Source organism: Patagioenas fasciata, chromosome 2 (genome assembly GCF_037038585.1).
Source record: "Patagioenas fasciata isolate bPatFas1 chromosome 2, bPatFas1.hap1, whole genome shotgun sequence".
In the NCBI taxonomy this organism is placed as follows: domain Eukaryota; kingdom Metazoa; phylum Chordata; class Aves; order Columbiformes; family Columbidae; genus Patagioenas; species Patagioenas fasciata.
In genome coordinates, this window is record NC_092521.1 from 57,231,028 (window position 1) to 57,257,522 (window position 26,495).

The window sequence follows — 26,495 nt, forward strand, 5'->3', positions numbered from 1 at the left end:
CTTGGTACAGTCATATTAAACAAGTTTTGATGGGTAGAGAATTAGTGGGCTAAAGAGAGAGTAAAGTGTGTAATGTATCAATCTCTCTATGCACCAATTCTCAGTTGTGGAAAAGCAGCTGGTTTATGCTGTAGGTTAATGCCCTTCCGGAACCAAAAAGACTCTGAACATCCAGGCTTCAATTGTAGGACACCAAAGTAAAGGAGCAGCATTGGTACTAATATATATGTTCATTTTATTTTGTTTTCTTCTTATAGTCTTTACACTTATCTGAAACCAACTTCTCATTTCAAACATGAGTTTTGTTAATGGTGTAGGTGGGTCAATCTTTGTCTCAGAAACTTTGTTACACACTTCAGTTCTTGACAATGGAGAATGTGCAACAGGAAGATAGATAATCAGCCTCAGCAGCAACTGTACATACAAAGCAGGTCATGCCCATACAACAGCCATGTTTAAAAGGCTGGTCTGTTGAATTAATTGTTTTCAAAGTAGTCTAGGGGTGATAAGATTATAGTTTTCAAGGTGTTCCACATATGCTGTCTGTACTGATTTATTTCCCTCTGGTGGTAATGGTGCTGTAGTCAGTTAATACTCTGCTTGCACAAAAGCATTCCATTGACATGTGATTTAAAGTCTTTCTGCTCTTCTAGGAACTCTCAAAGGATATTTATTTAAAATATTCCCCCTTAAAAGCGACCTTTAAGAAAGATAGGGACAGACTTTTTAGCAGGGCCTGTTACGACAGGACAGGGGGTAATGGTTTTAAACTAAAGGAGGGGAGATTCAGGCTACACATGAGGAAGAGATTTTTTACAGTGAGGGTGCTGAAACACTGGCCCAGATTGCCCAGAGAGGTGGTAGATGCCCCATCCCTGGAGACATTCAAGGCCAGGCTGGACGGGGCTCTGAGCAACCTGATCTAGTTGAAGATGTCCCTGCTCATGGCAGGGGGCTGGACTAGATGACCTTGGAAGGTCCCTTCCAACCGAAATTACTCTATAATTCTATTTACAGTCCACAGTCACTGTCTCCTGGCTTGACTGTAGTTTGGATTGGGGCCTTAGACCTTGCAGTATTGAGCTAAACATCAACAATGGTTTAATAAATCCAGACAGTGGGGATAGCCTGTAACCAAACAAGAAGGCCCTGCTGTGTCCCATGGATATTTATGTCAGGATGTGTTTCCCTAATATTTTAAACCCCTTGACCCTTCTTAGTGCTAGCTTGATGGGTGACCACAAGAAGGACCACTCCTCTCAGCTTCCCTCTCCTCTTGGCTTTTGCTTCTTAACTTTGAGTCAAGGGATCTGTAGTTTGTTGGGTTTTTTTGAGACAGGTCCATGGGATTTGCAGACCCACAAGGCATGGGGAGCAGCAGGTCTATCTCCATCATCAGCCCCAGAGTGTGTCCTGAGGGCTTGGACCATTGTGGCCGTGCTGTGACGGGGGGAGCAGTGCTGCTGTGGGGCTGTGCAGAGCCAGCCAGCCTGCTGGAAGCGGGACATGGAGCCTGGCCAGCACTGCGGCCCAGCTCAGCCTTCGGCTGCTCCTAAGACCTGAGGGTGACAAACACTCATTTCTTGCCCATGTAGACACACAGTGGTTTTAGCCGGTGCTTTGGGGATGCTACCATAATCCAGAGAAATAATTAGAAACGGGAGGAGGGCTTGGCCATGCTGGGAAGCAGGTATAGGAGGAACAACCTGGGAGTTGAGGGACGTAACGGTGAGGGATGTGGTGCTAACGAGGCTTCCTAGCGTGGCATGGACTCCTGTGGGGCTGTGCTGCTCCTTTGAGGACCAGCGGTGGGGGCAGCCTGCCCCCACTGGCCTCCATTGCGGTGTTCCGCCTGTGGGTGCGGGTTGGGTTTGGGATGGGAAACCCATCTGCCTGAAGAACAGCCAAGCCAGAAAGGCTGGCACTGTGGCAGGGCTGGGGCGGGCAGAGGGGTTAAGGGGAAAGCAGATGCCGCCGTAGCCGGGAGTTCTGCCAAAGAAGCGAGTGAGTGGAGCCCAAGTCTCAAAATCTCCCATGTTTTCCTTTCCCGTCCCCTTCTAGATGTTCCTTTCGAACTTGGGCGTGTGGATTGCTTGGGGTTATAGGCGTTATTTCTTCTGGTGGTTATTGCTTTGCAGTAAAGCACCAGAACGCGTCTCCCTATAACCGCTGCCTGATAAAATCGCAGCTGTGAAGGTTTCTCTGGTCACTTTTGCCGGTTGTGTCCCTGCGGCGCGGGACGGGGACCTGGGGGTGAGATTTCGCTGCCGGTGCCTTTTCAAGCGAGCGGAACCGGGCGGACACTGCGCCTGCACGGTTCAGCTCCCCGGGGAAGGCGTTTCGCTTCCCCTCTGGGTTCCCGCGGGGGCTCCGGGCTGGGGCCGGCGGTGGCGCCCGGGGCGGGCGCGTGACGGCGGGGCGGGGCGCGGGCACGTGCGAAGGGGGCGGGGCCGGCGGCGGCGCAGGCGCGGCGGGGCCGGGGCAGGCGGAAGAGCCGGGGCGCCCCGAGCGCCCGCCGGGCCGGGCCGGGCTTAAAGAGCGGCGGGGCGGCGGCGCGGGTAAGCTACGCACCTTCCTCCCTCCGGCCCGCCCAGGCCCCGCGGCGGGGCGCGGGGAGGAGCGGGGCGCCCTGAGGTTTTTTTTTGTTTGTTTTTCTTCCTTCTTTTTTTTTTTTTTTTTTTTCCTCTCGCCTTTAATTAATTTTGCTCCAGACAAAGCCCCGCCGTGAGGAGCCCGGAGGCGTCTCTCGTGTCAGTGCGTGCGCGCACACGCGCGGCGGGGGGCACGGAGCGGGGGCGGTGAGAGCGGCCGGTGCGAGCGGCCGGTGCCGGCCCTGCCCTGCCCGCTCCCGCGGCGCGGGGGGCGGTAGCCGCGGTGTGAGCGCCGGGGCCGGGCCCCGCCGGTGCGCTGGGGACAGGGACAGACAGGCAAGCGGGAAGCTTGTGTGTTAGTCCCCGCTTAGGGCTGAGCGGGCAGCCCCAGGACGGTGTCCCCTCGCTGGATAGATCCCGGGGCCGCCGGTGATGCGGTGGCCGCTGGGGGTGCTGGCGGAGCGGCTTGAGCCCCCCACCCGCCGGAGGCGAGCATGTCCAGTGAGCAGCTTAACAGGACAGCGGTGAAGGATGCGCGGTTAAAAGACCTGTTGTTGGAAAGAGGTACCCGTTTGTCCGTCCGTCCGGTGTGTCTGCACGGGTAGGGCCGCTGCCGGCTCGGGGACCGGAGCGAAACCCGCGTTACAGCCCAGCCGGCTCGGGGAGCGATCGCTGCGGAGCCGTGGGGCGCAGGGAGAGCCTGTCTGCGGAGGAGGATCTAGGGTGATGGCACAGACGCTTTTGCTTGCGCGGTCGTTGATAGGGTTATAAATAGTTTCCTCTTTTTTCCATACTCTTGTGTGAAGACTTTTTCATTCAATATATAGTTACCGTGTTGTGCGTTTACCGTGAAAAACACTCTCCTGGGAAAAAATGTATTATAAATATTACTTTCTACATGTGAAGTATACTTGAGTGTGATGGAGAGACTTGGGGAGGTAAAACCGTGTCACTTCTCATCCCCCGTCTCTTTCCCAGCTAATCGATAGGAAGAGTGGGCAGGAGGAGATGCCCGGCTGGAGGGCGGTGCTGCAGCGGTGCAGGAGGTGGGGGTCGGGGTCACCCCGTCTTGTCAGCAGCTGCCAAAATCTACTCACACTCCCTTGAGCAGTGCCGGTAAATAGAGACTGCTGCCGCAGCTCTTGACTCCTTTCTTTTTTGTGTTAATAACCTCGCAAGTAGCAGGAGAGCCAGTCAGGAGGAAAAAGGTACTAAAAATCACCTTCCTCTTTCCCTTCTCTCTGCTTTGCAGTGAGGAAATCCTCTTGAGCATCAGCAGGGTGTTGTATTTTAGTGTTTGCGATGTAAAGATCCTGTGTGCTCATGCTGGTGTGCTGTATTTTTGTTTGTTTGTTTTTTAATTTTTTGTTTTTATTATGTGGCTATGTTTTAGTCCAAATGATTCTCCCTAAGGTAAATGCTCGCAGTCCCAATCCTTTATTTCTAAAGAAGAGGTTCCATCCCCTGCCACTGAAATGCTGGGACCTTGATAAATTTAGAAGACTCTGCCCTTGGCAGATAGAGAAGTAATGTGTCATTCCAGTGATCTTTGCATTCTAGGAAAGCTTAAATCAACATTGCTTGTTTTGCGTGTCGCCCTTTAGCAACAGTCTCTCAATTTCCAGTTTAAAGTATTACATGAACAAAAAAAAAAAAAAAAAAAGAGTAACAAACCCTTCAATATTTAGTAGCTGCAGAATGTGAATTGTAGCAGTTGTCAAGTGTGTCAAGTCTGTATTCTTCAATTCTGAGCCAAGAAAAATTGACTTTTTACTTAAGCATGATCTTGGTGGGTTTGTTTTTTAATTACTTTTATGCTTCCTACTTTTTGATCTTTTGGTGCCAACACTGTTAGCTTCAATGACTCAAAAGAGCTGTATATGGAATTGGTAGCAAAACCAGAGCAAAGTACTCACTAATCAATCTTTCTGAAAATGTTGGTGGTCTTAATAATGAATGGAGGGTACTAAACAGCGGAGGAAAAATTATATGATAGATGTATTGTTACCCATTACTCTTTCCTTAGCCATAAATAAGTTTGGTTACTCCTACCGAGATGATTGCAGAACCTCAGCACTCAGATGCTGGTGTGTTCATGCCCACTGGTCACTCGTGAGAAAACACTGGACCTCAGTACCAGCCTCCACTGGGCACCAGTGCACTTACAGCTCCCATAGTCTTAGGTTTTGTTTGCAAGGGATCTTATAATAATGAAACAGCCTTGTGTTTCCTTTGGTTCTGCTGCAGTTTGTTTTGGATTTTTATGTACAAATTGTTTTTCTAGCTCAGCTTTATAATTGTGTTGTGTTTGTGTAAGTGTGTTGCTGTTACACAGAAGGCTGAGGGTGATGACAAATGAAAGACATGAGGGGGGGAAAAGCTTGTTTTCTCTGTGTTCTTTTACTTTTATCTTCATTTTCTCATTGACTCTTTAAAACAGAAGTTTAATATCTGTTCCCCAAAGTTTGCATTTTGGCGCCCAAAAGTAGTGCCATTTTTGGAAAGTGCTTAAATTGAGCAACTTGTGCTGCTTCTTTGCTTTTCTACCAGCCTAGCAACCAAAGACCTCCTCCCATTAACTGGAGTTGTCTTTCAAGATGAGAGCATCCCCTGTGAGCAATACAGTTTCCATAGAAATATCAGCAACTGTGTAACTCCAAAGGGCAATTTCTCCCCTTACGTTGCTCATCCTTGCTGCTCCAGTATAGCCCAAAGGGTACAAGAGTGACTCATTCCTAAATATACTTAATATTTGTGGTATAGGCAGGACTTCAGATAAGATGATGTGCTCTGATGGTGTTCATTGTAATTGTATCTCTTGCAACAGCCAAGGCCCCAGTTTCATTTTTAACCATAGTGGAACATGTCTCGGTTTAGAGTACCAGATCTCTTTTTAGATTTTTACCTGAATGGGAATGTCCTAGAAAAGTTAATTTAACTCTAGTTGGAGAGAAGTAAGTAACTGAGAAAGACATTGCCTGTAGAATCGATAGGAAAAGGTTGTTTTCTGCTTGATTTAGGTAGCTTTCATGCTATATATAGCTGATTAAAAAAATTAAGCATAATTTACTAGATACACTGTCCTGATTTCTCTCTCCATGGCCTCTGCTTTGAAGCTTATGGAGCCTTCTGGACTCTATTAGCATTGCAGATGACTATTAAAATAGAGTGTGTTTTGCGTGGTGGTTTTCTGCACACCCCCCCCAAGTGAAATTGTATTGTATTATCCAAAAGGTTTGTCTATGGTATTTACGCTGAAGAATTTTACATGTGAAGGCTGCAAAGAAGAATCACTAAGAAGTTAAGAAGTTTCTCAGCTTTGACTGCAGCCACACGTATCAATTTATGGGCAGTGCCAAAAAAGAAATAACTTTCATACCTTTTTAGAACAGTTTTCTTCACAAAACTTTGCAAAATGGACAGCAGTTAACATCTTACTCCAGATCAATCTTGATGAAATACTGAGGGTTTTTCATGTTATTGCTTTCATGGATAATGTTGTGTATGTGATTAACATATTGTTCTCTCTTTTTTTCTTTGTTTTAGCTGAACTGGAGTTTGTTCAAATCATCATTATAATTGTGGTTATAACTGTTATGGTGGTAGTGATCATCTGCTTGTTGAACCATTACAAACTCTCGACACGCTCCTTTATCAACCGTCAGAGCCAAAGCAGAAGACAGGAAGAAACTTTGCAGGCGGTGAGTATGCACCACCAAATTCCTTCCCCTTGTGCTGCATGGGTCTGCAGCAAAGCCTCCTGAGGAGCCCTGTTACATGCAACTCTTGGAAAAACTTCTGATGTCACTTTTAATACTGCTTGTAGTTAGGTCTTTTGCTGAAGTTATATTTGTCAGTTAAAAAAGTCAGAACATAAATATAAGATATACTGTCTTTGAGTATTTTTAAACCCTGCTGTGTTTTAGGTAGCCTATTTTCATTTTGTGTTTGGAGGTTCAGATGCAACATTCTGTTTGCTGCTGCTCAAATTTGAAGGGAGTGGAGGGAGGGTGAATGGACAGCACCTGGGGCACAAAGGTTTGAAATACATGTTGTTGTGACTTTCCGTATATTTACTAATATCCTATAGTTTTTGAACTGTGACTGTTTTGTGAAGCAGCAGTAACTGTTTTCTGGATCCAAGGCACTGGCCCAGGAAAATGTAATATTTGTTCCACTCAAACAGCAAGCAAATATGAAAATCAGAGTTGTTTTGGTCAGAAAAGACCTTTGATATCAGAGAGTCCAACACTGTCATGTCTACCATTAAACTGTGTCTCTAAGCACCATGTCTTTTAAACACCTCCAGTGATGGTGACTCAACCACTTCCCTGGGCAGCCTGTTCCAATGCCTGACAACCCTTTCCATGAAGCATTTTTTTTCTAATATCCAGTCAACCTGCTCTAGTGCAACATGAAGTCATTTCCTCGTGTCTCATTGCTTGTAAGTTGGGAGAGCAGACCAACCCCCTCCATGCTACAGCCTCCTTTCATGTAGTTGTAGACAGCAATAAGGTCTACCCTCAGCCTCCTTTTCTCCAGGCTAAACAGCCTCAGTTCCCTCAGCTACTCCTCATCAGACTTGTGCTCCAGACCCCTTACCAGCTTTGTTGCCCTTCTCTGAAATTGCTCCAGCACCTTAATGTCGTTCTTGTAGTGAGGGGCCCCAAACTGAACACAGCATTTGAGGTGTGGCCTCACCAGGAACAAGTACATAGGAATGATTACTTTGCTAGACCTGCTGGCCACACTATTTCTGACACAAGCCAGGATGCTGTTGGCCATTTTGGTCACCTGAGCACACTGCTGGCTCATATTCAGCTGGCTGTCAGTCAACACTCCCAGATCCCTTTCTGCCAGACAGCTTTCCAGCCACTCTTCCTTGAGCATGTAGCGCTGCCTGGGGTTGTTGTGACCCAAGTGCAGGACCTGGCGCTTGGCCTTGTTGACTCTCATACAGTTGGCCTCAACCCAATGATCCAGCTGGTCCAGATCCCTCTGTATGGCCTTCCTACTCCCCAGCAGGTCAACACTCCCACCCAAAGTGGTGTCTGCAAACTTACTGAGGGTGCACTCAATCCCCTTGTTCGGATCAGTGATAAAGAGATTAAACAGAACTGGCCTGGGGTACATCACTTGTGACCGGCCGCCGACTGGATTTGGCTCCATTCACCACAACTGTTTGGGCCTGACCATCCAGCCAGTTCTTCATCGATTGCTGAGTACAGCCATCCAGGCCATGAGCTGCCAGCTTCTCCAGGAGAATGCTCTGGGATTTGGTGTCAAATGCTTACTAAAGTCTAGGTAGACAACATTCACAACCTTTCCCTCATCCACTAAGCAGGTCACCTTGCCACAGAAGGAGATCAGGTTGGTCAAGCAGGACCTGGCTTTCATAAACCCATGCTGACTCAGCCTGTTTGCTTGGTTGTACTGCATGTGCTGCGTGATGGCACTCAAGATGATCTGCTCTTTAACCTTCCCTGGCACTGAGGTCAGACTGACAGGCCTGTAGTTCCCTGGGTCCTTCTTTGGGCCCTTTTTGTTGATGAGTGTCACGTCTGCCAACTTCCAGTCAACTGGGACCTTCCCAGTTAGCCAGGGCTGCTGATAAATGAAGGAAAGTGGCTTGGTGAACACATCTGTCAACGCCCTCAGAACCCTTGGGTGGATCCCATCTGGCCCCACAGACATCATTAAGTGATGTAGCAGGTTGCTAACCATTTCCTCTTGGATTACGGGAGCTTCATTCTGCTCCCTGTCTGTGTTACCAGCTTGGAGGGCTGAGTATGTGGAGAACAACTAGTGTTTCTATTAAAGACTGAGGCAAAGAAGGAATTAAGTACCTCAGCCTTTTCCTCATTCTTTGTCACTTTGTTTCCTTCCACATCCAGTAAAGGATGGAGATTCCTTAGCCCTCCTTCTGTTGCTGCTGTATTTATAGAAATATTTTTTAACTGCCTTTCATGCAGTAGCCAGATGAAGTTCTAGTTAGGCTTTGACCCTTCTAATTTTCTCCCTACCTAACCTCACAACATCCTTGTAGTCCTGAGTTGCCTGCCCTTCTTGCGAAGGTTGTAAGCGCTTTCTTCTGAGTTCCAGCAGAAATTCTCTCTTCAGCCAAGCCAGTCTTCTTCCCTGCTGGCTTGTCTTTCAGCATGTGAGGATGCCCTGCTCTCCTGAGCCTTGAAGATTTTTTACTTGAAGAGTGTTCAACCTTCCTGGACTCCTTTGCCCTTCAGGACTGCCTCCCAAGGGACTCTGCCAACCAGCCTTCTAAACAGGCCAAAGTATGCTCTTTGGAAGTCCAAGGTAGCAGTTCTGCTGACCCCCTTCCTTCTCCAAGAATCAAACTTGATTGTTTCATGATCGCTATGCCCAAGATGGCCTCCAACCATCACATTGCTCACAAGTTCTTCTTTGTCCACAAACAACAGGTCCAGCAGGGTGCCTTCTAATCTGTCCAAGGACTTGGAGTTAAGATGTGTTGTTACAGAGCCAAAGGCTTAAGAGGGAATCTCAGTCGAGACATATTAAGGCTGCCTTTAGTCAACCCAACTGCTTCCTTGTGAGGGTTAACCATAGGGTGTCCCTGACCTTGAGACATCTCCCAGAAGCCACACAGTATATTGTGATGTTGCAGGGAGGTCCTTTTTCTGATGTGCTTTTTTGATGTTCTTGGAGTAGTGCCTTTGGCCTCTTTGCTCACTGTGCTGGCTAAGGAGCTGTTTGTGAGGGGAGCCTTTTGATGCATTCAGTTCCTGGAAACAACACTGAGTTCACAGCTTCATTGCATTTCATTTTGCGTGATTGTAACTGGAAGGTGCAAACCATAGTGGTTTTCACCGGTTGTAAGTTCACGATCTCATCTTTGTGTCCTGGTCCTGTGTTTCCTCTTTCTTTGTGCTCCTTAGAGAACTGCCAAGGTCATGGTGAGAGGCTTCGGGGCTGATCTGGCTGAACATTAATCATTAGGGGGTTTTTGTTGTTGTGGTTTGGGTGTGTGTGTTTGTTTATTTGTTTTTCTCTCAGATTTCAGCCAGATCAGGGAATGCAGTGCCCGGGCAGGGGAGGAGACAGGGATGCTGCAGCCAGGGCTGGACCTGAGCAGCTGCTGTGGAGCTCCACCCCTGACAGTCAGCAGCTCTCTCCCAAAAGCCAGCCATAAAACGTGACGAATGCAGGATTCCCCAAGCTCTCGCTTGGCACGTCGCCCGCACCCTTTTGCTGGGTTGAACAACTCTTGCCTTGGAGGCTACGTGGGGAGGAAAGGAGCTGTCTCCTCAAGGGGAGGTTGCCCCATTCCCCAGCACTTCAGTAGCGTAGGAGTATTTAGCTATAATTTGGTTACGGATGAAACTGGAACTTGTCAAACCTTAACCTTGTGGACTTCAGGGCTGGAAAAATTGGGTATATTAATTTGAGTGTTGCTTTGAGATGGATGCTGTAATTCAAGAACTACACTTCTGTCCGAAAAGCGCTAGCTATAATTGCTACAAGTACCTAAAATGATATAATTTCCGATAAAGGAAACACATTTTTATCATCACAAATCTTTTAGAACTGCATTAAGCTGTCAAATGCATGAAGTAACCCATTATTTCCTTTGTCTGGTTCGTTAGCATTGTCTGTTATCAGAGCAAGTGGTGCCTTTTCTCTTGGACGTGAGGGAGGAAGCATCACTTTCTTGAGAAGAAGAAGAACATGTAATTTGGCAGTGGGGACTTGGGAGCTGCTTTAGTATCCAGAACTGCTCTTAAATAATTTTAACAACACTGACTTAGTTTCAATTTGATGGAACCTTCATAAGTAATGATAATCACAGCCAAGTGAGCACTTCATGGGAATTGGTGATTGATTGGCAAGAACTGGTTACTAATTCTTCTGAAAACTCTGGTGTAGGCTTGTCACCACTATTACTCATCTGGATCTCTGATAAGCCGAAGCTGTTCTTAAAAGAAGGTCATACTTGCAGGGAACGGGACTTTGGAGGTCTCCGAGGTCAAATGTCTTATATGTTTGAATTTTCCTATCTCTCAGGTGTTAGAAGGAAATGCTGTTTGAAACTGATTGTGTGCTGCTCGCAATGCAATCCTTAAAAGCAGAATGTGGTGCATGAGGGTTGGGAAACTAAAGCATTTCTTCTCAGATGTGAAACTAGAAATGATCAGTCTGTTCTCCTTGTCCACTGCAGAGTCAGTTGCACAAGGTAAATAGTGTGAGCAGTAAGACGCAGGTTAGATGATACGCTTTTAATTTTATTTCTTTTTAACCAGGCAAGCCTTGTTCTGTGTTGAAATGCTACTGACTAGGATATTCTTTTCTTTTTTTTTTTTTTTTTTTTTAATGGTATGTAGACTCTGAAAACAGATTTAAATATTTATGAAGTACTAATGTCTGATGAAAATACCATTCTGACTCAGGCCTTCTGTTGGAGGAGGAATACTGAATGGAAATAGAGGAAGTTTAGACATTTCTTAAAATGGTAAATGAAATTAATTGACCGTTAACTAGTTCCTGTAGTGAACTATGAAGCGAACCCTGTTCACGTAACTGAGGTAGCAGAGGTATATCAAGATGCAGAATCATGCATTGCCTACTCTGATGGGCCTTTTTAAAAATCCTTTTGTTACCTTTGATTTTCCTTTTATTCAAGCCTGTCCTATTTCTGGGTAATCATGCCTTCCAACAGCTGTGCTGTGGCTGAATTGCACAGATTTCTGTCCTGTAAAGACCAGCTATCGAACAGATGATCTCTCTCATTCTGGTTCTTCTAGAAAGTGTAATAGAATTGAACAGATAAATTACTGCCTTTATTGCCAACATCACACCTGTAAAACTCATGGGGGTCAGGCCTCCAAAATAATGAAATAAAAGGTATTTGTGGGTTTCTTTTTTGTCTGGCTGAACTTCCCTCATGTTTAAAAAAAAAAAAAAAAAGCCTGGAAGTTGAAATTCAAAGTCCAGAAATCAGACTATTAAAAAGACAATGAATCATCACGGGAATCTCAAGTATTAGTAATACTTGAAGAGCAGAAAAGGGACCGATCCCAGAAAAAAAAGTCTTTGACAAGTACATGCTGAAAAGTAGTTGTTGCATTCCTGTTCTGAAAACATGCTTTCCTGTATGACCACCAGTCCATGTTTATCTTTTTTATTTCCTTTTTTTTTTTTTAATTTTATTTTTTCCTTTTCATCCCCACTGGCTCATCTTCTGATATTTCCACTGGTCTTTTGTCGTTTTATTACCTTGGTCAGTGTGCTGAGGCTTTAAACAGGTCACAGCAGGGACAGGAGAATGCTTGCGTGCTCAGGAGTCTTTCTGCAGCAGAGCTGCTGAGGATGCTGCCTGCTGTCCCATGGCAAACCATGCCCTCCCATAGTGTGGATATTAAAACATTCAAATCCTGTTTTAACAGTAGCAGAAATAGGGGGTTTGGGGTCATAACTGTGATAGGTGGAACGATTCTGAGTGGCATCTGTGTCGGCATGAGCAGCATCCTGAAGTGAGCATGCATGGTACTGAACGGTGTCCGTATTATGATGGATAAAACCTTGAATGTTTCTTGCTGCTGGTGGATCGATCCATCAGCAGTGTTTGCCTTCACAGCTGGGAGCCAGCCCAGGTTTGCAGAGCATCTGAGGGGGCTGTGAAGACTGTAGGGTTGGAGTGTACCAGGAGCATGCCCAGGACTGCTGTGCTGGGACAACACCACAACCTGTCCCGTGGGAGCGACTGATGATGCTGGGGGGTTTCAGGGCAAAGCCATGCGCCAGATGGGGAAAGGCACGTTCGTGCACAGGGTATGTGTGTCTAAAGTCCCAGGGGAGGGGTGTGTTGCTGGCTGTGCCTTGAGAGGACTGACGTTGTATTGGGAGGGTGGTGTTTCTGGTAACCAAAATCATCCTGGTGGAATGCAGGTAGCTGCGTCTGAGCAGCTGCCATGGCACTCTGCTGTTTGCTGGGATAAAACCAAGATAAATCTTGCTTTCTGATGATTAACTCTTAGTGTCATCACCAGTGATTTCCAGGCGTTGAGGAGAAAAAGAGATTAACTAAGTGACTTACAGGGAGGTACTTAGTGAGCTTCTGATGTTCCTAAATTAATTCCTTCTCCCCATCCTGGTTGCTTCTGTCTTCACGTCTTTTATAAAGTGAATGTGCAAGGAGTACTGAATACTTCGACTGCCCTAGGTCCACTCCTGGCAGCAAAGCCCCTGCATCCATCACACAAGATGCTCAGCCTGACCGGCCCTAGCCTCCCTGCACCAAGGGCAGCATCGCTGCTAGGGCTAGTCAGCTTGCATTAGGACCTGCATTGATAATGCCCATCTTGAATGCCAAGCTGTAAAAATATTGCCCTCCTTCTTGGAACAGCTATTTCAGAATAAAAGGGGGACATCAGGAGAGTGATGGAAAATACAAAATACTATCGACAGCTCCAGGGATTTGTCGGTAAAAGAAAATCCAGGTGGGAACAAGAACCCAGTCTATAGCTGGGAGAGAGTGTGAGTGCTGTAGACCACCCTGCTTTGCCAAACCTTTTCCTTTGCACCAGGCAGCATTTGGCAGGCGCTGGAGGTGTGTGGTGTTCCCCTGCTGCCCATGTGAGGTACACAGAGCTGCCTGTCCTCATGGTGTGCTGCCAGGAGGGACAGTGTGCACTGGCTGCCACTCTTTGAAGTCTACCACAATAAAGTCAGAACATGGTTAATAAGGGCAGGATCATCCAGGAAATCTGCAGGTAGGATGAGAAGCTTCGTCTGACTCCTGACTCAGTGTGTCACCTTGAGCAACTTGCTTCATCTCCAAATAAAGGGGAAAGGATACTAGTACTTATTTCCTTCACTTGAATGAAATGACGATTACGTAGAAGTGGTAAAGTGCTGTGGAGCTGGGGAAATAAAAGCTTTAAAGCATTAAGTAGCAGAAATAATGACTGTAAGTGTAGGGAGGTGGACTAGAAGTGAGAGGTTTGGTGTTCTCCATAGTTACCTCTCCCTAGTACTTCTTGGTACCACGGGCTGCTCTGCCAGATGCTGTAACCTTTCCTGCCCTTGGGAAACGCGGCTTCTAAAGGGAAGAGCAATCCTGCTGGAATACTCGTCATTCTCTCGGGGTCAATGCAATAGTTTGGCTTTGCTTGTGTTGAGCCGGGGAGTGTTGCAATGCTAAGAGTTGCGATGGTCTGTGTCACCCTGGAGGAGACAGAGAGGAACGAGCCCCTCTGCCTTCCCGGAGCGTTTTGAGGAAGCCGCTGCTTTAATGTAGTGCAATGTATCACTGCCACCTAGGGCCAGAATTAGCAATTACACCGCTGTCGGAGTTGCTTCATTTGCAAAAGACGTGTGTATAGAAGTCTGAGTTTAGTCGAGGGAAAAAGAAGGACGTTCTTAATACGTGTACTGCATTTCAGAAAGTGAAAAACTGAATTTTGTTTCTCAGGAAGTACAATTTCAGGCAGAGTTCTAATTCTCAGAAATTGGAAAGTGGAGAAAACCTGAAAATCTCCTTAAGAGTCAGTAAAAAGCAAAGTTTGAGTTATATGGGATTGTTGTGGTTTAACCCCAGCCAGGAACTAAGCACCACACAGCCACTTGCTCACTCCTCTCCAGTGAGGTGGGGGAGAGAATTGGAAGGGTAAAAGAGAAAGCTTTTGTGTGGAGATAAAGACAGTTTAATAACTAAAGCAAAAACCATATGCACTAGCAAAGCAAACCAAGGAATTCAGTCGCTGCTTCCCTTCGGCAGGCAGGTGTTCAGCCATCTCCAGGAAAGCTGGGCTTCATCACGCGTAATGTTACTTGGGAAGACAAATACCATCACTCCGAATGTCACCCCTTCATTCTCCTCTCCCCAGCTATATATGCTGAGCATGCGGTCATATGTTATGGAATGTCTCTTTGGCAATTGGGGTTGCCTGTCCCATCTGTGTCCCCTCCCAGCTACTTGTGCACCCCCAACCTACTCGCTGGTGGGGTAAAAAGCAGAAAAGACCCTGACTCTGTGTAAGCTCTGCTCAGTAGTAACTAAAACATCCCAGTATTATCAACACTGTTGCCAGCACAAATCCAAAACATAGCCCCATATGAGCTACTGTGAAGAAAATTATTCCAGCCAAAACCAGCACAGGGATGCTCTTGCTTCATCGAATTTTTCTTAATGAGCATAAATTTTTACCTGCAATTTATCCTGAATTAAAAATCCCTCTTCCAGTAAATTTCTTTCCTACTCTCTGTCAATGTGCTGATGCTCAGCCAAGATAGTTGGATGACACTGTGCTCCAGGAAGCACAGTGTGTAAAAATGGTCTTAAAATGTCATCTTACTAAACTGTTTAATACTAGAGGCCCTTAACCTTTATAAAATACGAATCAGACAAATTATCTTAGGCTTATCCAGTCTCCTAAGCTCTAAATATTGAGTTAAATAATCATCACCTTAAGATAATTAGGTAACCACCCAGCTGAATTTATTAAATGATGCTGTTATTTCAAAACCTAATCACAAAATTAATTTCTGTAAATTATTATGAGACCTAGGAATGACTAAGGTCAGTAAAAGACATGGCTAGATCTGTAAGTTTTTTTTGCTTTGGCGTTAGTTGTAGGAGCTAGGATTTACCATGGAGACTCAGGGTTTTTCATCCCAAAACCTAACAGTGTTAAAAATGAAGATGATACAGGGAGTGAATGCATAAGCTTTCTATCGCTCTTCCTTTTGAGTATTGAAGCTCACAGCTGAAGACCTCCAGTCTGTTTAAGAAGCCGCCAGTCGAATTGGCTGGTTCTTGAGAATCAGTAAGAAGCAGGTAAATGATATATTGTCTGCAGAGAAAAAAAAAAAAGAGTAAATTGCATTTGCTGAGGTTTAACCTTGATTATACATACCCGAGAGGTACTTGTACAAATCCCTGGGTATTTGCTGTGAAGGGGCGTCCATCGGGCATGCTGCCAGTACTGGATTTGCTTGCTGGGAGGTGCCTGTCAGCGGTACTGGGGCTGCAGGTTTGTGCCAGGCTTGGCGGCTGCTCAACTCTTTTTCAGAGCTGTATTGCCTGTGCCTGATATTGTCCCGCTCATGGGATAAGGAGTAACCGAGTGAAACGAAGTTGAAAGTAATTTTTTTGTCATTAGGCCAATCTGCCTTGGTATTTTGAATTGTAAGGGACAAAACAATATGAGGGAGTATAAATACAAATGCTGTCAGTTCTTACCTGATTTTCACTGATCTGAGCATAGGGAAACATTTTAGTGGTCAAAAGAAGGTCAGTAAGTAGGACAAGAAGAGAACAAGAAATAACACCTCACCTCTGTGTAAATCACCCCAGATTGTTTGTGATGCTGCCAGCATGTTGTATGTTACATTTACATTTTAGGGGAGGGGTGGAAAAAAGTCACGGGGGTATTTTCCTTCTGCAACACTGAGGTTTTTCCTTTTTTCTCCTCTCAACCTCTTGCCATCACCCCGGGAACAGTGGGGCTGGTGGGCACCAACCCTTGGGTGTGATTGTATCTACCTAGTGCAAGGGAGGGAGCATCTCCCTGTCTTGAGAAAGGTGGGTAGGAAGTCTGCTCTGGTGGATGCAGAAATTCCAGGAAGGCACAATGGCTGAAAAGACCAAAATTGGGAAGACGGGGCAGGTACGTGTTTGGGTGCAGTTCTCTTGTTCCAGACAGATGCCACCTTCTGTAGAGGAGATGGGATTTATCTACAGAAGGCAAAGCACAGAAAACCCCTGTAGCATTTCAGGTCAAGATTCAGCAAAGCACTTCAGTGTGTTAAATTCTTATTAATTTCCTAACTTTTCTCTTAGCCTTGGGATACTGGCAGAAGGGCACAGCTGAAGTGGCTGGAGACTCGGGCAGAGTCTGCCTTTGCTCCAAGCTGGCCGTTCCTGGGCCAGCCCTGACATGGGAGCTGCACAGCTCAGCAGTGAGCTACTGTGTCTGACGCAGAGGCACCTGATGAAGTATGTGCTGTGTAAGAGGACAAGGGGTATCTAGTGCGTGACATTAAGTAGAAATGATTGTCCTGTTCTTTTGTATGCCTCAAATAGTTGTAAATATAAACCTCATAGAGGCATTCGTAATTAAGCACTGGCATGCTGTCCGTTATCTCTTTCTTTTCCTCCTCTCTGTATTCTTCTTCAACGGTGTCATACTGCTCTCAACGTTTAAAAAGACCCTCTACATTTTTGTATTTGTCATTGCAGGTCACTATACAATAAGTTTGTGTCCTAGAAGGATTCAAGGATTCCTCTATAGCTGAGTGCAGGAAACTCAGTTGTCTGTCAGCTCCTTCCCTTTCTCCTTGCCTCTTCTGCTGTCCATTTTAAGACTTGTCCATGCACTAAGTAAGAGTGTAGTGCCTTTCCTTATGTTGGGCCAGTTAGTCTGGGCTTACTCTAGTGAGGACAAGGCAATCCTGTACTGTGGCACTGGACTGACCATGGTAGGGTTGGTATTTTCCAAGTGTGGTCATGTGAGCACGTGGTACTCAACCATCTGCTTGGCGAGTTCCTTTAGCTCCTGGGACAGAGATCTTACTGGGGCTTGGCTGCTGCCAAACCATTTATTCAGCTTGCTGCTCTCTCCAGAGGAAACCTTAGGGATGGGAGTAGGTAGAGGTGGGCTGTAGGGGACACTGTCACAGAGGCCATGTTGTTATACATCCTTGTGTCTTAAGGATCTCACAACCTTGGAGTTCAGCTGCATTCCAAGCTGCCTACCTCCTTGAATAGTTAGCCCAGAGTAGGGAGAGCCTTGGGCTCCTTCGGTCTCATCATCTTGGTCACCTGTCGCAGCACCCTGGTTGCACTCTGTGTGGTCCCTGCAGCAGCCGTACTGGCATTCAGGGATCAGCAGTAGAATAACAGGCAGTTCCACTCTTCCAGTGAGTTCTGCTAGGCATTGCTGGTACCAGGTCTTTGTGCCCAGGCTCAGCATCCAGGTCCTGCTCCATCCCAGAGTGAGGAGGTTTTTTTTCCCCCATATACTGCACCATCTCCCTCAGCACTTCTTATTCTCTTGCCGTAGGGGAGATTGGTCCTAGCATGGGAGCGTAATTTCCATTTCCACACTGGAAACTCTCTTTCATAAGGGAGTTTGAGTAACGTAAGCAGTGGTGGTAGATTGAATTCCTTCGTGGGCTGGGTCATTGGTTTTGCCTTTTTCCCACCCTTCTGAGCCTGAACACATTAAAGGAGACACCGAGACAGTTGCACTAAGCATAAAGCTACACACTATCGCGTTCTTCAAACCATCACTCAGGAATGTGCTGTTGGGCTGTGTGTGGCTTGTAGTTCATGGGCAGTTAATTAAGCACTTTAGCATTGACTAATAAGTTTTACTTAACAATTGCAACAGGCTTGGAGCCTGCTGGGCCAGCTGCTGACAACCTGATTGTCTTTAGTTGTGGAAATATACCCTCAGATATTTCAAAATGAGGGAATCTGGGTGATGGAGGGGTGTAAAGGAAGGTGTGCATAAATATGTATATACAAGTATATATACAGTTACATAGTTACAATTTATTCTACTGACAAAACCTTCTATAGGCACTGAAATACGTGAATCTACCTAAGATTTATCTTTCATATCAGGCCTTTGCAAGTGGGGATACATGCAAAGGGAAGTTGTAAATAATTGCAGTTGTCAGTCTCCCTCTCTCTCTGCTCTCTACAGCTACAGGAGAGAAGTGATTGACCAGTTTTGTTATTCAAAGCATTTCCCTGAGCAGCTGAATCCTGTGGGAGATTCCTCTTAGAGCAGCTTTGCTTTGCGGTGGACTCTCTTGACAAGATCACAGACGGCTTCTGGTCTCTGAGTGTCATGATGCACATCTAGTTAGGTCTATTTTTATATCTGAAATGTGTTGAAAGATGCTATGGTGAAAAGAAGAAGTACAGTAGGATTTGAAAGTAGTCTATACATGGTAAAAATTTTGGGTACAGTGTGCATTTTTCCCTTCCTGTTCCTGAAGTTTCTTATGCCTATAAAATCATAAAACTTGAATTAGCACCAAGGGAATGTCATGACCGTGCAATGTTTTGATTTGCTCTTGTTACACCAAGATTGAAATTCTGTGCTTTATAGCAGCTCTGATGTGTCCTTTACAGCTTTGAGATTTTCCAGTAAAATAAATCCATTGCAGTAGTTGCTGCTACTCTAAACAATTAACTGAAAAAATGATTATACGCCTTAAACTGGTTTTCCTTATTTACATGTTCTTCACCCTTTTATTCTGCCCTGAGTACTGGCACAGTGTCAGAACAGGCATTCGTGGCGTGACAGAGAAAATACCTTGGCCTGAGAAGGTGTTTGGGGAAGTGGTTGCAGAGGGGAACTGGTGCCTGAAACCTCAGCTGCTTAATTACTGTTGATGGTGGGAATTGGGCAACTGGCAGTTTTGACCAGAAGTTGCCTGGGTTTAGAGCGTCTGTCACTTCACCGAGATTGCAGATGCCAGGTTTCGCTATGAACTGTTTGGCTCCGGTGTGTAATCGAGATCCTGGCTGGCAGGTCAGCTTCTTCAGACCTGCTGACAGTGCTGACGTGGCCTTGTCACGGGGTGGGAGATGAAGGGCACCCACTCAGCACCCAAGTGCCGAAGTGTCTCCTGTCACACCTGCGCATTGCCGTGTGCTCGTCTCTGCGACTGGCTTGCTGTGTCCTGACGGCCTGTGAGGCTGGGTGCCATGGGTGGCATCTCAGCACCTGCAACATGGACCAAGTTTGACTTGCTTGGTTGCAGAACTGCTGTTTGCTCTGATTTTGGAAAGCAAGGAGTGGGACTTGGCTTGTTTATCACTTTTCTCTAGGTAGAGGTGGAGACAGCCGGTCCTTAGAAGTTGACTGCTCTGAAAAGTCATGGTATTTGAGGTAGGATGGTGATTTGATCTATTAATTTTTCTCTTGTGTCTTTCTGCATTCCAGGAAGGGTGCTTGTGGCCTTCAGAAAGCTCTGTTTCGCGCCAGGGTGCTTCAGAGGTATGAATTTCATATTATCTTCACAAATGTATTTTCTTCTTTCTTGTTATGTCAGTTTCACTCCCCCCAGAAGCATGCATCTATTTAGAAGATAAAGCTTTTTCAGTGTAGACCAAGAGCCAGGTTCATGTGGATGTCTGAGCTTGCCTTATCTCCCATTTCATAAATGCTTAAGACCTTTTCATTAAAAGAATGAAGTTTTACCTACCTGACACCTCATCTCTGCAGGTACCTGTATCATAATAGGCATTCACAGGTAAGTGGTAGAGCTGTCCCTCTCATCTCTCTCATGCAGTGGCTCAGTGATCTGAGTATTCACTTGAATCTGGGAGACCAGTTGTTCTTCTCCCTGTGTTTTTCCTGAATTTACAACACAAATCCTTTCACCAGTGTTTCCCTCCTTCAGGTTAGCACAGATCCCTGACTGGGGTGATAGCTTGTGAGTGTGTTGCTACAGCTCTCCTGTGTCAAACAGTGACACCTCCTGGTGACTGACCTTGAATCTGTGAGGGTCAGGGGCTAAAGACCCTGCATGGATGCAAAAATGAGAAGAGCGGTTTGATAGGTCTAGACATATGAGCTGGTATGTCTCTCTAGATCTGACATAGTCCAAGTGAGGAGCAATAGCTTCTTACACAGTGTCTTGAACTCTTCCTCTTGTAAAGCTGGACCTTCTCCAGGGCTTAATATGCCGGGGACATTTTTTCCACTCGTGGTGCAGAAGTTTTGCAGGTCCTCCCCAGAGGCTGAGTTCTGTCTGAGAACTGAGGGGGAGGACACCTGATACACGCTGGTAGTGAGGGCGCGAGATATACTGGGCCTTTGCAAAACGTACTAAAATGACCATCTGAATTCTTTGGTTGTGCACGGGGTATTACATTAACTCTGAGTAGGACGGAGAGGCTCAGACTGCAGCTGAAATTCGGTATTGGGGCATTATTGTAGAACTAGTTAATTGTCAAGACTAGAAAGAAAGTGTTTCCTATGTACAAGAACAGAACAGTTTTCTTTCAGCTCTGCATGTTTTAATGTCAGACAGAGCTGTGTGAGGTCTCGGTCTTACTTTGTGAAGCTGTTCTCAAGTATGTTGTGCTAGATCCTTCCTGCAGCTCCTACCTCTTCTGTTCACATGCATGTGTGTGGGAGCACGTGTGCACAGTATCTGCTGGGTTTAACCTTTTCAGATGGGTGGCAAAGAGAAGCATTTAAATACGGAGCCACCCCAGTGCTTTGCTCAGATGTGGAGTCACGTGTCTCTCTCTTCCCATTTCAGATCATGTATGCTCCAAGGTCCAGGGACAGGTTTACTGCCCCATCTTTTATGCAGCGGGACCGTTTCAGTCGCTTCCAGCCCACTTACCCTTACATGCAGCATGAGATTGACCTTCCTCCGACCATCTCCCTCTCCGATGGGGAAGAGCCACCGCCGTACCAAGGTCCGTGCACCCTGCAGCTCCGGGACCCAGAACAGCAGATGGAGCTCAACCGGGAATCTGTCAGGGCACCACCCAACCGAACCATTTTTGATAGCGACTTGATAGACATCTCAATGTACAATGGGGGCCCCTGCCCACCAAGCAGCAATTCGGGCATAAGTGCAACCAACTATAGCAGTAACGGAAGGATGGAAGGACCACCCCCGACATACAGCGAGGTCATGGGGCATTACCCAGGCTCCTCTTTTTTCCATCACCAGCACAGCAATGCGCCTCCTTCCTCGCAGAGGGGGAGCAGACTTCAGTTTCAGCAGAACAATTCAGAGAGCACAATAGTCCCCAGCAAAGGCCAAGACCGAAAACCGGGAAACCTGGTCTGAGATACTCGCCCAGGTTCATTTGAACTGAAGATGAGAGGTTGAAGCAGGGCGGTGGAGGAAGACCCCCATGCTCCGGTGCACAGTGTTGTTAACGTTTCACGTGGTACAACTTAGTAAAACCAAACGTGCAAACCAGTTCTTTGTTTCTGATTCCTTTTCAGGGGAATTGCATGCAAAGCAGATCGAAAGAAATACAAACTTCCATTCAGTTTGTCTACAAGCAGTGTTTCAGGGGAGAGGGGGAGGGATATATTATTTTTTTTTAATAAACTATTTCAATTATTTAATTCTAAAAGTTAACTTAGCACAGAAATGAGGCTTGTATGGCCTGTTTTATACTCACTGAATGGCAGAAGGAAGAAGGTGGATTTGCCGGATAAACGGGGGAAGAATTGGCCAGTTTGCTTTTTTTTTCCTTTTCTCCCAGGGTGTGGATTTTTTTTTTTTTTAATATGAAACAAAATTCCTGTTTTGTGTGCCAAGGTATAAAGTTGAGAACTTAGATGAATGCAAGGAATTAATTTGTGTTGTGATAAATGTGTTTTAAAAAGTTGCACTATCTTAATGTTCTAAAAAAATATATATGAGGGAACTATTTTATGTGAAGTTCTTCTATATGTTGTCTTTTCACCTGTGGAATGATGATAGAGCCCCAGAAGTAATCTGGAGGAGTTTGCCCCCCTCCCCCTGGGTTTGCTAGAAAAAGGGGACAGGACTTAGCCTAACATCTCTTGACTTTTACAAATCAAGAAATACAGGGACACTTAACTCGTCTTTGCAATAATTTGCATTCAAATAACAGTGCGTCCATGAAGTGTCTTGGAGACTTTTGGATGGAAGAAGGCAAATAAGAAATCCCAGCATTTTCCATCACTTAGGGTTTAGCTGTTTTGCAGTGTAGATTATTTGTTTCGTAAATGGCAAAACAAAATCCCAGATGTGTTAATTTGTATTGATTCTAACTAAGTGCTGCCATTCTTTTCCTTATCATAACGCAGTATCGCCAGTACTTATGGTTTTAGAGATTTTTGTCCTCACTGTAGCCTGAAATGTATTTAGTCACATATCATGACATTATGCAATAAATTGTTTAAAAACGCAAGGTGGGTTTTCTCCCCTGCGATGCTGTTAAAATACGTGAGACTCTGTTGTGCTTTTCACTCTCCGTTTCATCCTTCACGTGCTGAAGTTCAGTCCTGGAGATCCATCCTGGTGAAGCGAAGGGGCCTTTGTAGCTGTAACCCCCCCCATTCCCCCATGGACTTTCCGCAGCAGTTCCGAGAGCGTCCGTGACGGCGATGCTGCGGCTTCTGCAGCAGCGTGGGAGCACCAGTTATTCCCACCGCAAACCATTTTGCTCTGGGCCATGTTGCGGAAAACCCTCCTCCGTGCGTGTCGCTCGGTTGACGCCAACAGGGCCGATGCTTGTGGGTAAAGGTGACTTGCGTATTAACGAAGTGTCTGTAAGCCCTGGTTTTGCCACACTGGTCCGAAGAGTGGTTGGAAAGTGTTACCTGGCTGTGAAGGGGCAAGTGGGGTGTCCCTTGCCCGGCCGCTTCTGTGCAGAAGCATGCGCAGCGCTGGGCAGCGGGTGACAAATGGTGACAGTGGCATCACAAGCACATGAAAAAGCACAACTTGCACTTAAAATGCGTTTGGGAAACAGACTTAAAGTAAGAACGTTTAGAGTCTTAGCTTGAATAGCTTCTAATATATATGTGTATGAGTGTGTCATAGACCTTCTCACTTTAAGATCTTTCACCTATTTTTTTCCTGTTTTCTCAAGCCCTGTGCTTGGTTAGGGCAGCAGTCCTGTGGCTGAAGGCTGGATTTCTGCAGGACTTCTGTGCACCGGGGGCTCTGATCGCTGAAGTGCATCTTCGATCTATGCAGAGTTTTAATGCCAAAACAGTATGCGTGTCTCTGTGAGTGTGTGTTATGGGCCTCGGTGTAGATTGTTTACTTCATAAGGTAATTTGGTTTTATTCTAGTTTAGAACATGTTTGTGTAACTGTTAGTCTGAATATGCGGCCTCATTTGTCTCTCTGTTTGTTTTTTTGGTCTGAGTCACGCTGGTAATGCGGAGTAAAGCTGCCTTTTAATTTGTGTGTTATTTGAAGGGTGAGACAGATTGTATGATGGAATTTGCTTTTCTTTTTTACACTCAGACTCACAGGACAGGTGTTTAGGAGATGACTAGGTGGCTGTCAGTCAGCTAGGGCTCTTGTCATGTCTGCTTCCTGGGAATAAAAGCTGTGAAATTAGATTTTTGCAAACAACCTATGTACATAATTCTTAGGGTTTTTTTTTTTTTTTTTAAAAGCAAAACCAGAACATGTTGAGTTTGGTCTTCAATGACTTTTGGTGTCCTTCAGAAGTGAGTTTTTAAATCAGAGAATGTGTGTGCACGTACACAGATACTGTGCTGTTCTTTGAATGAGGGTTGTTTAGCCTTTAGGCAAGAACAGCTGGAACTCAGTTGTCATGGCAGAGCACACCTGCACTGGGCCCTGGGTTCAGTACCAGCTCTTCCCTGTGCACAATCTCAGTGCAGTGAACCTTGAAGTTGCCTCCAAAGTCACCTCTTGGGAACGTGCTCGCTTTGAAGACAGCCCTTTGCCATCTCTCGCCATCTCTGCATGCCGGTGCATTTACGCGCTTACCATTAACGTTACCCGATACGATGCGTGCACTGTTGTCTCTTTAATTTTTCTTTATGTGGAAAATGTTACCTGTTTCAGTTCTGTAGAAAAGATTTGTTTGGGAAGACCTTAGTATTTGCTCACCTAATGGCTGCATTTCCTCTTGCATCTTCGCCTTCTCATCATATTCTGCTGCCCTAAGCTCATGTGCAACCAGAATACTTGTCAGCTCTGAAAATGTTGTCACCTGTTGTTTGCTATAGGTGAGCTTGCAATCTGGGGCCTCTTACAGGAGTAAATATGGTATTTTCTGATGAATATTAGTGATCTCCCATGGGAATGCTACCAATAGTGTAAGGTTGCAACAGTACATGTTTTCCTGTTTTTTCTTTTGTTGCAGTGAGAGAAAATACGCTCTTCCTAACAGAACAGAATGGTAAAAGGAGTAATACCAGAATTAGATAGCACTGTCGATCTTTACAGGCTTAGAAATTGGCGCTCTCAGAAGATAGGTAATTCTATGAAGCTTTTATGGAAAAATCCCTTTGAAAATACCAAGAATTAATGAACTGTTTTCCACAGCCACTCAAATGAAGCTTTGTAAATCCTAAAAGATTTCTTCAAACATTGTAGATTTAATTACATAGATTATACCTCAATACTGGTGTTTTGGTTTATGTGTTTCATGCACAAAACTCACATCATATGTGTGTGGAGTTTTCTGTGTGATGGATCATATTAGCGTGAGTTGTGGTTGCATCTTCTGACCTTTGCCCAGTTAACCGATCTGTTTTTTTAAATGTACCTTTAAGAAATAAAGCATTATGACCAAGGTTGATTTTTCCCTTACGTGGCTTGGCACGGCTCCCTTCTTGGTGTTAAATACATCCTGTATTTGATGTTTTTCTGTGGTCTTTCAGGGCTGGAAGAGGCAGGGGGTTTAGCCATGGAAAAGAGGTTTCTCCTGAAGTTTCCCAAGGGAGCGCTTGGCTGTGATTCTGGATGTACGCGTAGCCTGGTTGTGGTTGGGTCCATGTGGGTGCTGCATGAGCAGGCTCTGTGCGGGTGATGCTGCTTTCCAGAGATGAGTGAGGAATATGACGACCAGCACCCGGTCAATGGGGCAGCGTTCAGATCCCTGTCCTGTAGCGTGTGGCACGTGCAGAATTCACGGTACTTTGCATAACAGGTTGATTTTTGTCAGGGAGGACCTGCTTGAGCTGCTCCTAATCTTGTCACTGGTGAACTCTGTGCTCAGCACAGTCTCAGTCTGATGTCACTTTATTACAGCGTGCTTTTTCCTTGTAAGTAGAAAAACGGGGGCACATGCCCCATGTACCAGGTCTTGATGGCCAGTGAGGCAGGTATTTATGTTCCTGCAGCTGTGGAATTTGCAGGAACCGGGGGTCAAGCTGTGCTCCTTTGGCTTTTTTTTATTATTATTGCTTGACCACTTCTTCCACCAGTTTGTCCCGGCTGGAAGCTGCTTCTGTTATCCCCAATCTCTGAATTTTTGTGTTGCAGAAATTAAAGAAATAAAGTTGCTGAGTTGATTTTTTTTTTTTTTCCCCATTTTTCCCCATGAATGTGGTTCAGGGAAGAGCAATGACATTGTTTTGGAAAAGAAAGCACTTTCTTTGCCATAGGGAAGAAAGCCTTGTCCTGCTGGAGTGTCCCCGTGTGTCGGCTGTCTGAGGTGGTCATTTGTAGCCCGGCCAGGTAGTGAGGTATTGGACCTTAAAACTGACGTTCTTCATCTGCGAGAATGTTTGGATGGTTTAGAGAAGATATATTACTCTGGCTCTTGAGCCGTTAATGCTCATTGTAACTAAGGTAGCCTGATTTCATAAGCAAAGGAAAAGAAAATAGTATGCTGATGAAAATAGATATGCTCCAAAATTGTTCTTTGCTTTTTTTTTCCTTCCCCCAAGGGTAAACAGTAGGTTTGCTGGTACATTTGAAGGTATTTAGGATTATTCAGAAGTTCTCTCTGGTCATTACCATTAAGTCCTGTCCAAGCATGTGTATGTCTATACATATGTGCCTGCAAACTTGTGCCTGTATCCTACCCTTTGATTACCTGTATATTAGTTACTATTCCAGAATCACCTTCCAGAAGTGCTAAATGACTATATATTGTGTTCTCAGGAACAATGACAGGTCTTTTGTCAAACAGCTGGAGGTGTGAGGAATATTTAATTTACTTTTTCAGTCCTGTAAATGTCACGGCTCCATTCTTACCAGTAGGGGAGTTTCTTGCTCTGCAAATTCTTGCCCATGACCTGGTGCATCTTCCATCCAACAACTCTCTCCTTTTGGCTGAGGTTTGAAAAATGCTCGTGCTTTTGGGACAACCTAATGTAGACCTCGTGTACTGATGTGCAGAAAGGATGGTTATCTCAGAAGCACATTTTTTCACACCTAGCTGATGCTGAGAACTGAGTGATCTGTTTGT

General features: G+C 45.6%; 1 protein-coding gene across 4 annotated transcripts in view; it reads left to right on the forward strand.

Moving 5' to 3' along the window:
* Positions 1-23,708, forward strand: part of LDLRAD4 (low density lipoprotein receptor class A domain containing 4) — a 292,433-nt gene extending 268,725 nt beyond the window's left edge. For 2 of the 4 annotated variants that reach the window (XM_065829811.2, XM_065829812.2), the window contains 3 exons: positions 6,138-6,292; positions 19,529-19,582; positions 20,856-23,708. In XM_065829811.2, the coding sequence (XP_065685883.1) occupies positions 6,138-6,292; positions 19,529-19,582; positions 20,856-21,398 (752 nt within the window). In that variant the 3' untranslated portion in view covers positions 21,399-23,708. Of the gene's footprint in view, positions 1-2,467; positions 2,559-2,853; positions 3,156-6,137; positions 6,293-19,528; positions 19,583-20,855 lie in introns of those variants that run through there. The other 2 variants (XM_065829815.2, XM_065829814.2) reach the window with 2 other exon arrangements.
* The last annotated feature ends 2,787 nt before the right edge of the window (positions 23,709-26,495 follow it).